Source organism: Triticum aestivum, chromosome 3D (assembly GCF_018294505.1).
Source record: "Triticum aestivum cultivar Chinese Spring chromosome 3D, IWGSC CS RefSeq v2.1, whole genome shotgun sequence".
In the NCBI taxonomy this organism is placed as follows: Eukaryota; Viridiplantae; Streptophyta; class Magnoliopsida; order Poales; family Poaceae; genus Triticum; species Triticum aestivum.
In genome coordinates, this window is record NC_057802.1 from 327,431,677 (window position 1) to 327,444,540 (window position 12,864).

The 12,864-nt window shown below is 44.2% G+C and overlaps 1 protein-coding gene across 1 annotated transcript; it reads right to left on the bottom strand.

The window, feature by feature from the left end:
* Positions 1 to 8,901: 8,901 nt before the first annotated feature.
* On the bottom strand, positions 8,902 to 10,280 carry LOC123074582 (probable long-chain-alcohol O-fatty-acyltransferase 1). Its single transcript, XM_044497381.1, has one exon. The coding sequence runs from the start codon at positions 10,135 to 10,137 to the stop codon at positions 9,079 to 9,081; it is 1,059 nt and encodes a 352-aa protein (XP_044353316.1). The 5' UTR covers positions 10,138 to 10,280; the 3' UTR covers positions 8,902 to 9,078.
* Between the last annotated feature and the right edge of the window lie 2,584 nt (positions 10,281 to 12,864).

Sequence of the window (12,864 nt, forward strand, 5' to 3'; positions counted from 1 at the left end):
CGTCCGGTTTTATGTAAGAAATATCCTAGTTTAAATGAATATCGTCCGGTTTGTTTGAGTTTGAATCAATTTGATCAATTTCATTAAATTTCATTTAAAATGAAACCGGACATATGCGGCTAGTTTTGGATGGCGGGCTCCCGCATCCGTGTCCGCGGACTGGTCCGCCCTGTCTGCGGACGGATGTGATTTCCGGTTTGCGGGTCAACGTTGGAGATACTCTTGGTCATTTGATAGAATGTTACTTTCTCTCTCTAACAAGTCACACATCTCATAGCAGTAGGGTGTGCTTGTGTGCATTCATAAGGGTGGGTGTATGTGTGTCTGTCTTTCCTAACAAAAACAATCATTTTCAATAACAAGAAAGAAAAAGTTGCCCGCTGACTTAGAGAGAGATACAATAAGTAGAACAAACAACATGGCAAGTTACCTACAAAACAAAAAATTGCAACATCGCTAGGGCATGCGTTTTTCTATAAGATTAAAACTATGTTTCATGGCAACATAAAGAATATATATATAGATTGTACAAAATGTAGTGCAATTTAATCTTAGGATATAGTATTTCTATAGATTGCGCTCATAAAAAACGATTTAATCCACGAGGGAAAATTCCTATAGATTGGACTATTGTCCAAACAAATGTATTGAAGATTATTTAAAGGAAAATGGACATGTAAGGAAACAAATCATATATTTAGTGACCCTCATGTTCAACATTTTTTCAATTAGTTTTTACACTGTTGTTATGCGACATTGACCTCATTTGAATGATTTTGTTAGCGAAAAATCATAAAGGCACGATACTCGGACAAATATATTTGTGGTGTTTTCGCTTGGTTATAGTTTTAAATATCATTAGTTCAATCTAGAAATGTTTTGATGGTAGCATCAAATCAAAATTTTGCATTCTACATGAATTTAATTATGGTTGCCTTGTTTGAAACGAAACTACTTCACAGCCGACCCACCATGCACCATGCACGATCCATTAATCCAAATTTAGAGTATAAAAACGAGTGTCTAGTGAATGCCATATGCTGTCCAACCCAATATTATCTAGGAATATAGTGGAATATGTGTTCTTTATGAAAGAAGGCAGGAGCATTGTCATTTGGTTAAATAATAAACCACTTTGTGTATAGGCACCCCAGGAAGAGAATAAATAGAGTGAAAGAACCAAAAAACGAAAAATATGGCGAAAACAACACAACCACCAAAGGTCAATCAAGTCTTTCGCCACAGTAACTTGGAGAGTGGAGGAATGATCTCCTTGGGGGGTCGATTTATTTAGTTTTTTTCATAGATGGGCCACATAATATTTCTAGTCACTCCAATGAACAAATTACATCGAGGGTTTTTGAGTTGCACTAGAAAATGTAGCCCACCAATCATGACACAAAATAATGTTATCATAGTTAATAGGATTGACGGGAGGGGGTGTGCCAAATATCAACCAAGAAAAGTATCATGCACCAGATCGTGGAAGCAAAAGGTCACATCAAAGGTCAGGATGGGCGGCGGTCTCAGGGTAGACCAACAAAACCTACAGATGATTATATGACAACAAGGTTGTCGGATGTGTGCTCACTGTTGTAATGACTAAGTCGACAAACATAAGCTCACGGTTTCTGAATGAGGGTACACATGAAACTTTTAGCCTTCTTCTCGCAATTTCAATGAGATGATCGTTTCCTTAAGGAGTGGTAATGATCCTTTGAACTAGGTTGGGTGTGCCAATTCCGCCAAATAAATGTCATCAAACATAGGAGCAAGGAATAGTAGGAAAGACACACACAATAAGGAGTGATTCATTTTTTATGTTTTTTTCTCGATAACAGGAGAGGGTATATCCCTCGCTTCTGCATCTATGGACGCACACATCCAACATAATTTGCAACATATCAAATACACATAAAAGTAGTACAACCCAGATAAAAAGGCTAATACAAGATAACAAGTGTATCAACAAATGTTCGAATTTCAAAAATATGTTTGAAGTTGTAAAAAATATTCAAGTTTCTATTTTTTCCAGAAATTTAAAAGAAAAATGTCCGCATTTTAAAAAATGTTCACGTATTCAAATATTCTTCATACATTCAACAACTCGTCGCATTTTCATAAGATACTTGGGAATTTGAAAATATTTGCGCCTTTCAAAAATTGTTCCTGTTGATAAATTGTATTTTTTTTAAACTAGCAAAAGTGCCCGAGCATTGCAATGGAAGAAACGAAAAAAATATCATAATATCCGATGGCCATGACCACATTTTGCTGCATCATTGAGATACACTATCACTCTCAATTTCGTGAAATCATGAACAAATTTTGAAATTATCAACATTATTTTAAACTCGTGCTCATACTTCAAATCGTGAACTTTTTTTACAAATTTTCAAACATTTTCTAAAATCAAGAACATTTTTTGAATTCATGCACATTTTATACTACTTGCAAACATCTTTTTCAAAATGTGAATATTTTTTAAACAATTTTCCTGACTCTGCCAACATTTCTAGAATCTACGAATATTTTTTGGAAATTGATGGAACAATTTATGAAATTCATGGACATTGTTTTGATTTAACAAAGATTTATTTGATTTAATGATGAAATGCATGATCATTTTTTGAATCAGCGAACATTTTATGAGTGAATAAACTATTTTGTAAGCCATGAACTATTTTTTACATTTTAGGATATTTTTTCATTCATGAATATTTTATGAATTGGCGATTTTTTTGAATTTCATTAATATTTTCTAAAACATGATTTTTTTTATAAAATCATGATTTTTTTATTTCCCAAACATTTGTTTTCAAAATTTTAAATATTATTGAATAAGAAAATATTTTTTTATCACGGACATTTTTTGAATCCACAAAAAATTTATGATTTATTATTCATTTTATTTCAAAATTCACATTTTTTAATGTTTGATTTTTGGAAGTACGAAATTATTTAAATTAGAAACAATTTAGAAAGCAGGCTGCATGGGCCGGCCCTTTGGGCTGACTGAAACAGGCGCACTGCATTTTCTCCCAGTGTGCAGTATAGGTGGTCCCTATTGCATGTGCCGGCCTAGGCGGGGAATTGCCCTGTGTGAAACGTTTTGTATCACTGATAGGTGGCATTTGTGGATAATAGTTTGCAACTTTGGAGGAAATTTCCATGACGTACGAACAGAAGTAATAGCCCCTTTATTACTAGGTATAGATGTCAGCATTATGAAAAGATTTGATAATTAAAAAAAGGGTTTCCAACAAATGTTTGGGTTGTTAAAAAACGTTCACAAATGTGGAAAAAAATTCAAGTTTCAAAAAAGTTCAAACTTGAAAGAAATTTGATTAAAAAATCATATTTTCAAAATAATATTCACAATTAAAAAATGTTCCTGGTTTGAAAATTTGTTCACGACTTTTGAAAAAATATCCATGTTTAAAAAATGCTTGCTTTATTGAATAATATGTTCGAAGATTTTCAAAAAATGTTCGTGTTTTTAGACTGCTACAGTAAACCAGACCAGTGCAATTCTGAACCGCTATAGTTGTCGCTTATATGTTTTGTCAAGAGCAGTTGCCCCTCGTTGATAGTGTCGCTACGTGGGTTGTCCCAATAGGACGCCGCCATGTGCGATCCCATGCGTTTGGCGCAGAATGCGTCATAGAGGGAGTCCTACAAAGGATAAATCCTGTTCGGCCCGCCGGTTTCTTTGTTATTCATAGATGACACACACCCACTTCCATCGTTTAATTCCAAATGTGCCGGCACATCAAAAGCAGCACGGGAGGGAAGCTATCTCCTCAGTTTATGGTAGCTTCCAGAAGCTTCCTAGCCGATTTTGGAAGGCTGAGTCCCTTTTTTCGCTTTGTTTTTTATGGAATGGTTTTATTCGGTTTTTATTTTCCTTTCCTTTTTCCTTTTTATTTTTCCTTTTCCTTTTTTAAAATTAGCGATTTATTTTTAAACTCAAAAACATTTTCCAATTCGGTGAAGTTTTCTCAAATTTGTGGACCTTTTCCAAATTTCATAAATTTGGGGGTATTTGTTTTCATTTTTTGTGAACTTTTTAAAAATTGCAAACCTTTCCTAGCATCGAACTTGTTGACAATTCATGAACGCTTAAAATGCATGAATTTTTTACAATCCATGATTTTTTTTACAAATCCACATATAATTTTTTGAGTATGTGAATTTTTTCAATTCTGCGAATTTTTGTCAAACCCGTAAACTTTTCATGAAAGCTTGAACTTTTTTTGAATCCCTCCTTTTTTAATTTTTGTATTTTTCTCAAAAAGTCAACGGTGGACCAGTTAACCGCGAGAGGTCAACTGTACTGAGCGACCAGGGAACCAAGCACTTGCCCCGTTGTTGGACCGGCCCATGGAGTAGGGGCCTGTGAGAGCTGGCTCCTTTACCTGGAGCTTAATGCGCTTGGGAGGAGGTCTCCTCGCAACGACTTGGGTTTCGTCTAGCCACCACACGGAGCAACACGGGTGTGTGTTCACTCGACTTTGTTGGCCCTTCAAAGAGAGAAAACCCCAAAGACCCAGCTTAACACACATTTTTATCAGTTATTTTGTATGTTCAAAGGTACATTGATCATTTTAGCCTCTCCTACTGTTTCAGTGGTCGAAAAAACACATTGGTCATTTTAACCCCATCTTTTTCGTAAATCGGCTTACGCACCAATATAGTTTTTTTCTGATTGTAAATAAGCTTTAGCCAAGAGAGACAGTCCAAGGAGATAAACACAATGAAGCATGAGTGGTTTTCATCTTCTTAAACCCATAATAAATAGAACCCCTATCAACTTCTCTAGCACCACGGTCTATGGAAACATATGAGATACTCTCTCTCTCTCACCGGGTTGAGTGGTCTTTCTTGAAAGAGATTATGTTGAAATTAGGCTTTCGAGAGAATTGAGTAAATTTTATTATGCAATATGTATCCACTATTGAATACTGGGTTACCTTTAATGTGGAAGAAAGTGAAAATTTCAAGCCAACAAGAGGTTTAAGCAGGGCGACCCTTTATCTCCATATCTATTTTGTATGTACGGAGGGGATCATTGCTCTCTGTGGAGAATGGTAATACCTTGGGAGTGAAGGTTTGCAGAGATGTTCGCCTATTACCAAACTTCTCTTTGTTGATGACTTGTTGATCCTCATAAGGGCTAATATGCACAATGCTGAGACACTTGAAGTCAATTCTGGATTCGTATTGTGCCGCTTCTGGGCAATTGGTAAGTGTTGCTAAGTCAAGTATTTTTTTCAGTCCTAATTGGAGTGAAGAAGTGAGAGAACAAATGTGTGTAACTTTGAATATCATGATAGAAGCCCTAAATGATAAATATTTAGGCTTGCCTGCCAATGTGTGGTTGGATAAAACTGATTGTTTTCAATATCTGATAGATCGTATTATCAAGAAAATCAGTGGTTTGAAAGGAAAAAATATATGTTGGAGGCAATGGTGAATCTACTAAGGGGCTTTAACAGGTTTAAAGCCCTGCCTCTAGCGCTACAATTTTTTTACTACTAGTCTCAAAGCCCAGCCTAGCCCAACAAATGTTCGCATGACACCGGCGGCCAGACCCTCTCCATTTTCTATCTAGATTCACCACTGGTTGGAGGGTAGGAGATCCTTCTCAAGGTTGTTGTTCAAGCCATACCCACCTATGCAATGTCCGTATTTAAAATTCCTACAAAATGAAAAGAAATTATTGATGCGATATCGCATTTTTGGTGGGGAGACGAGCATAACCAGAGGAGGATGCACTGGATGGCTTGGTGAAAAATGTGGGTCCCAAAGAATCAAGGAGGGATGGGTTTTCAGGATATCCACTGTTTCAATCTGGCGATGTTGGCAAAACAGGCATGGCGTCTTCTTGAGAACATGATTCTTTATGTGCTACTATTTATGAGATTGAAGTACCTTTCTGATGGCGATCTATTGAACACCAAGTTAAAAAAAGGACTTTCTTATACTTGGCAAAGTATCATGGCAGGCGTGAACTCTCTGAAGCATGGTTAATTATATCTAGCGAGTTGAAAATGGTCAAAAATTGATATTTGGGAGGATGCATGGATTTCATATTGTGCTTCCAGAAAAGTTGTCACTCCAAGAGGGGGTCACTTGTTATCCCGGGTGGTGGACTTTATTGATCCGACTTTTAATAATTGGAATGTCAATCTAGTTAGACAACCTTTGTGGCCTATTAGTGCCCAACAGGTCCTTGCTACCCCTTTCCCTCTACATGAAATGCAAGATTTTGTCGCTTGGAGTTTTACGAAAAATAGTTTGTTTTTGATTCGGACAACCTTTTTGGTGGAATGGGATCATCAACATGGAACTAAACTAAGATGTACTAACAGAATGGGACAAACCACTGTTAATCCTATTTGGTATCTGGAAGCTCTCGTGCCCTGCAAAGGTTAAAATCTTTATTTGGCGTACGTTGCATGGTACACTCTCGTGTCATGTTATGCTTGCTAATAGACACCTGAATGTCTCACCTCAAAGTCCGTGTTGCATCTCTGGTCAAGAAGATACAAAACACGTATTATTTCTCTATAATAAAGCAAGAGAAGTTTGGAGGAGGTTGGGGATGGACGAAATCATTAATAGAGCCTGCGAAGTTGATCGTGGTGGGAAGGTAGTTCCAGAATTCCTACTTCTTTTATGAGAGCAGTATTTATACATTGTGGAGAATTTTCGGGAGACCATAGTCATTACTGCTAGATATCTGGGGTGGGAGCGTCGTAAACTGGTCCATGAGGAGAAAGTTCAGAATGACCTCCACATCTCTATTCGCGCGCTTACGACTAACTTTGTAATTGCTTCTTCTCCTAAGGCAACTATGATAAATGGGGGTTGGATCAGCCCCCTAGTGGCTTTGTCAAACTTAATGTTGACGCATCTTTTGATCAAGACCTCCTTGGGGGCACTGCCAGAGCGGTCTTGGGGGATGACAAAGTCCAATTCATTGCGGGTGGTCGATTTGTGTGCTGATGGATTAATGACTAAACCTTTGGCCATTCAGACGCCATGCAATCGTCTCGTCACTAACTCGGACAATTTTAAGGTTATTGAAACCATGAAGAATGGAGGACAAACTACGAGGGCGACGGCAACGGATTTTGACGACTGTTATCATTTTGGCTGTGATTTCCCTATTTTTTCGTTTAAGCATTTGTAATAGAGAAGTGAATATGGTCGCTCATGAGCTCGCTAGACTGGCTAGATTTCATCCGCCTCTTGATTGGTTTGAGGAGCCTTTAGATGAAATTGTAACCTTTCTCAGAAAGGATGTACTTGTTGTTTTAAAAGAATAAAGTGTTTTGTCTTAAAAAAGAAGCACATGACATACTTATTTGGACCAATAGGAAGAGGTTACATCTCCAGGGAGAAATAAAGTACAGTACACGTTCAATTCATCTTCAATCTCCCTAGGTAAACACTTGCGTTCGGCGTGCCGGCCGAACGATTCGGCCGGTCTCGTCCACGCACGCAGCGCTACACCCAATCAAACCATGAGGGCCCACCATGTTATCCTTTACCCCATCCCCGCGTCCTTCTCCTTGTCTTTCCTGGTTCTTTTTTTCCCCACCTCCCCGGCTGTCATGGAAGTCCAATCCTACGATCTCCTCCAGCGAGCCCCCCTCCTTTTTTCTCCGGCGAGCACCCCCGAAGCCGACCCCCCCCCCCCCCCCCCCCCCCCCGCCCGCCCCCCGAGCTAGTGTCCTCCCCTTGATTTTCCCCTCTCTCAACTGCATCTCGTAAGCCATGGCCGCGCTCGTCGGGGGCCAAGCACCGGCGCTACTACGACAGGGGAGGCATCACCTGCGAGCTCACAGGCAGGGCGGCCATGGCACACGAGCTCGAGGTGCACGTCGAGCTGAGAGTACAATGGGGACACCCCCTGATGTTGTGACCGGCGTTCTGGAAAGCTACAACCGATGCGGCGAAAAGCTTCAACCAGCGGCGACAGATACTGGAACCAACCACTGCCACAACAAAAGGCTACATCCGGTATCGCACAAAGCTTCAACCGGCGTTGGAAAAAGCTTCAAACACTGAATGCCGATGCTAGGGGCTGGCTACTGCCAACAGGGAAAAAGCTTCAAGGTGTCGCAAAAAGCTTCAACCGTAGATAATAAAGATTCAACCGTAGCTGATTTTTGCTACCACCGGCAAAGTTTTTTGCTACATCCATCAAGGCGGAGCTGCGATCTCGCGACGGCGACGACGATTTGCTGCAACCATAGTAGGATTTTGCTACTACCGCCGAAGGTTTTTGCTACGTCCATCTAGGCGGAGCTGCGACCTCACGACGGCGGTGAGAAGATTTTTGCTGCAACCGTAGTTTAATTTTGCTACTATCGGTGAAGTTTTTGCTACATCCATTCAAACGGCGTTGATTGACTGGCAGCCGTCGTAGACGCAATTCCTTGCAGCGAGCATCAACTGCGAGCGACGGTGACGGAGCTACAACCCAAAGCAACAACCGGCGCCGTCGAGAGCTGCAACCAAAGGTGTGGCTGTTGCATGGGTCTAGGCGACGACAAGGACGACCTGCGAGGATGGGAACCGGCGACGAGGCGGTTGGCGAGGGATGGGGACCGGCGATGAGGAAAACCGATGGGGGCCGGCGACGAGGACGGCCACCGGAGGGGACAAGAGGCGCGGCGCCGCGGTCCTCGAGCGAGGCATGTGGATCCAGCCCGAGTGCTCGAGGAAGAAGCTGGGGCGATTCGTTTTTTTTTTTTTTTGCCTGGATCCAACGACCCGCGCGGCTCACATCCGACGGCCTGGGCTGGACCGGCCGAAACTTTCGGCCGGTGCGCCGGCGCCTATCAGCGCCCATCTCCCTAATGTTCGTCGAACCCTCACCAACAACAATACTAAACCTTTCCTTAGCTTGTTTGGTAGAAGTAGAATCAGGAAAATAGAAGAAACCAAGCCGGCTAGGGGAGCGGCCACAGATATAGTACCTAGTAAGAAGAGCCCGAAGGATCCTCAAAAAAAAAGTAAGAAGAGCCCGAAATATCCTGACAGCTGAATGTTACTCTTCTGTCTCTAACTCGAACCAGCCCCAAATAGACGGACGATGAGACGCTTAGCGACGGCCCTAACCAACTCCACCGCCTCGGCGGCCTCCTGAATCATACGCACGTCTATGCCGGCTCTGATGAACGGCCCGAAGAAGAGCTCCGATATGGTGACGACCATAAAGGTGGTGCCAACAAGGTACGCCGCCGCCTTGGGCGGTCGCCACAGCCCGGCCACCCTGGCCCACCGCTCGGCGACGTGGAAAGCGGCCTGGAGCGTGAAGAAGAGCAGCATCTCGCCCGTGGGCGGCTCCAGCGTCATGTACCAGTAGAGCAGCTCGTGGAGGACGCCCGACATGAGGAACGCGGCCAGCACGCCGGCGTCCCGGCCCCATCGGTCTCGTACCGGCTTGTACGCCGACGCTCGGAGGAGGTCCACCGCCAGCAGGTTCCACTGCCGGCCCCAGAAGTCGTTAACCGACGCGACGACGAGCGGCGCTCTGAACTGCCTCTCCATGGCCGAGCCCAGCACGGCAGCGGCGACGAGGCCGACGGAAGAGAAGACGAGATCGAGCGTGAGAAAGATCTGTGCGCAGTAGAGGTAGTGGACGACGTAGAGAGGGAGCGAACCAGTGTGTGGAAAGAGCAGGGCGAGGCCGGTGAGGAAGAGAGCGCTGCGGCCGCAGGGGACAAGGAAATCGGCGACGGGCGGTCCCGGTGACGCAGAATGGCTGGTAGGCTGCGGGCCTTCGCGGAGCTTGATGGGCAGGCCGGCGCAGAGGACAAACGGGAGGAGGGGCAGGGATGGTTTGAGCGGGCCGAGGTCGAACGCGAGGAGGACGAGCTTGTTGGCGGCGAGCCAGGTGTGGAAGAAGGTTGAGAAGAGGCGGAGGTGGTAGGAGTTGAACAAGCACGGCAGGTAGATGAAGACGGGGAGCGTCAGGAGGAGCGCGGCGAGGCGGGGCCAGCCCGGACGGAGGCGGCGGCAGGCGGAGCGCGCGTAGACCGCGCACATCGGAACAAGGAGCGTCGTCCAGGCGAGCGCCCTCAGTTCCGACGCACAGGTGGGCTGCCCGAGGGCTTGCATGGCGCCAGGGGTACGCGGTGCGAGTGCGAGACGAGCCTGCGGATGAAACGGAGTCGATCAATGAGAACTCCGTCTCTGCTCGTGTGGTGATCACGCTGATCAACAGAATGAAGCGCTATATACGCGCGGCCAAGGTAGGAAGGCGTACGTGCGGCGTGCGGCACGGGTCATGTGGATTGTGGCACAGCAGTCGTTGCGCCTGCATAACCACGATATACGCTCGTACAACATCAATCACGGAGCTCACGAAAACACTGTGACTTCTGCACTGCACAGACCATAAGGAGGAACGACCCAAACGTAAGGGCAACTCCAACCCAACCAAGAGACCCAAACGGACACGAAATATGTCTGTTTTTTGTCTGATTTGGTCGCTTCGTGGACAGGCAAACATGTGTGTCCGGACGGCGCACCCAACGGTGCTACCCATTTGACACGGATACGCGCGGCCACGGAGATCTTCATTCCACAACAGAGGCATCAGCACGACTCCTGCGGAGGAGCACTATGAGCTCCTCGAGGTAGCATGTCCATGGCAGCTGCTGCACTCGTGGCGGCGGCACGACCTATGACTGAGACACACTAGTAGAAAAAGGGCCAGGACTAAAGGTCGTTACTAAAGCACGGTCACCCATCATCTCACTACTCCAGCCTGAGCACGCTTAACTTCCGGGTACTATTCTCCCTCGTTTTCAAGTCTGCACTTGTTGTTTTCCTGACAATAGTAAGATGTTAATCCTATTAACCCTCAGGAATTTAGCTTGAGCATGAAGTCACATATTTCACTGTTTGAGTTTGAAACTATTGTTCTAAAAAACAATAATTATTTAGTAACACTAATATTTCTTGAATAAGTAGTTTGACCATAGTTTAACCACAGTTTGACCACAGTTAGACCAGATTTGACCAAAATTCAAAAAAACTGAAATAATTATTTAGTAACACTAATATTTCTTGAATAAGTAGTTTGACCATAGTTTGACCACAGTAGACCAGATTTGACCAAAATTCAAAAAAACTGAAATAATTATTTAGTAACACTAATATTTCTTGAATAATTAGTTTGACCATTGTTTGACCACAGTTTGACCAGATTTGACCAAAATTCAAAAAACTGAAATAATTATTTAGTAACACTAATATTCTTGAATAATTATTTAGTAACACTAATACTTCTTAAATAAGTAGTTTGATCATAGTTTGACCAGATTTAACAAAAATTCAAAAAAAACTAAAATTTGAGCATAACTTTTTTCCTTTTAGAATTTGAGGATTCTAAAAATTTGCAAACAGGCCGTAGGCCGTCAAAATCGGATGCGGATTTTCGTGATGAACATTTTGATATATTATACGTTTTTTTCTGACATCGTATGCAAAAGTTATAGCTGTTTTACATTTTCCCTACACTTTTTGCAAAACATGTCCAAATTTAAGTTTTTAAATTTTCCTAACTAGTACATGTAGTAACATAACTACATCTGGAAGGATTTTAATTTTTGAAGTTTTTATCATTTTCTTTTGCTTTTTACAAAACTGAAAAGGCGATCCACAGGGGGGTGGAGTTTGAAAATGGGACCTTTAGTACCGGTTCGTGCCATGAACCGGTACTAATGCCTTAAAACCCCATTAGGACCGGTTGGTGGCTCAAACCGGGACTAAAGGTCTAACCTTTAGTACCGGTTGGTGCCATGAACCGGTACTAATGGGCATCGCACCCTTTAGTCCCGGTTCGTGGCACCAACCGGGACTAAAGGTCCCATTTGAACCGGGACTAATGCATGTACGGTGCCCTGGCCGCTCGAACCGGGACTAATGCTCACATTAGTCCCAGTTCGTAATGCAACCGGGATTAATGCTCTTTTCTGGCCGAACCAAAGCCCTGTTTTCTACTAGTGACAGGCTGGCGGACTTGAGGTTGAGGTACCACTCCCGTTGTTCTTGCTTCGGCAGCAGCACCGGCAGCAGGCGCGGGGTAGAGGAAGACCCTGAGCCTGGGCATGGACTCTCCCCGCGACGAGCCGCCAGATCCCGATGCGGCACAAAAAAGGTGGAGACGGCATGCCACGAAGTCGGGGAAGCAGAACGGCCGCTCGATGCAGAGGATCTTAGGTACCGCTCCGCTCCACAACTCCGGGAGCGGAGTTGGCGGAGCTGCAGTTCAAATCGGAGTTGTAGTTTCCCTGCTCCGCAGATTCCGGAAGCGGATGATTACCAAACAGAGCCTTAGTGTCGTCGTTGAGGTGCGCCTGGCGGCAGGTTGCCCCACTAGCTGAGAGGCGGGACGGCGTGCGCCTCGCGTAGGAGCTCCTCACCTGGTGGCGATGACGGAATAGAGAGTCAAGGGAGCTCCTCTCCTTTGCAGTGGCGGCGGCGGCGACACTCGACGCGCAGGAGCTCCTCTCTTGCCTCCGTCGCCCGTGGGGTGGGTTGGGTGGAGTCGTGGGATAGGTGGGTGGGTGGGGGAGAGAGAGGAGGGATGGGTGGGTCTGGCCGTAGACGGGCAGCGGACAACGTCTGATTCGATCCAAATCTAATCCAAATTTAAGACGGGAATGAATTAAAACGGACATGCAGACGAAACGTGCCTCTGCGTTAGGTTGTGGTTTTTGTTTGCGCCAATCCAAACGGACACATCCAGATGAAATGGGTCTCCCAATTGAAGTTGTCCTAAGTGACGGTGAGAACTCCCCAACAAATTACGCTACACACGCACATTCACCAATGGTT

What these genes read in the sequence shown, in the direction of transcription:
- LOC123074582 (XM_044497381.1), bottom strand. Translation starts at nt 10,137, where the DNA reads ATGCAAGCCCTCGGGCAGCCCACCTGTGCGTCGGAACTGAGGGCGCTC.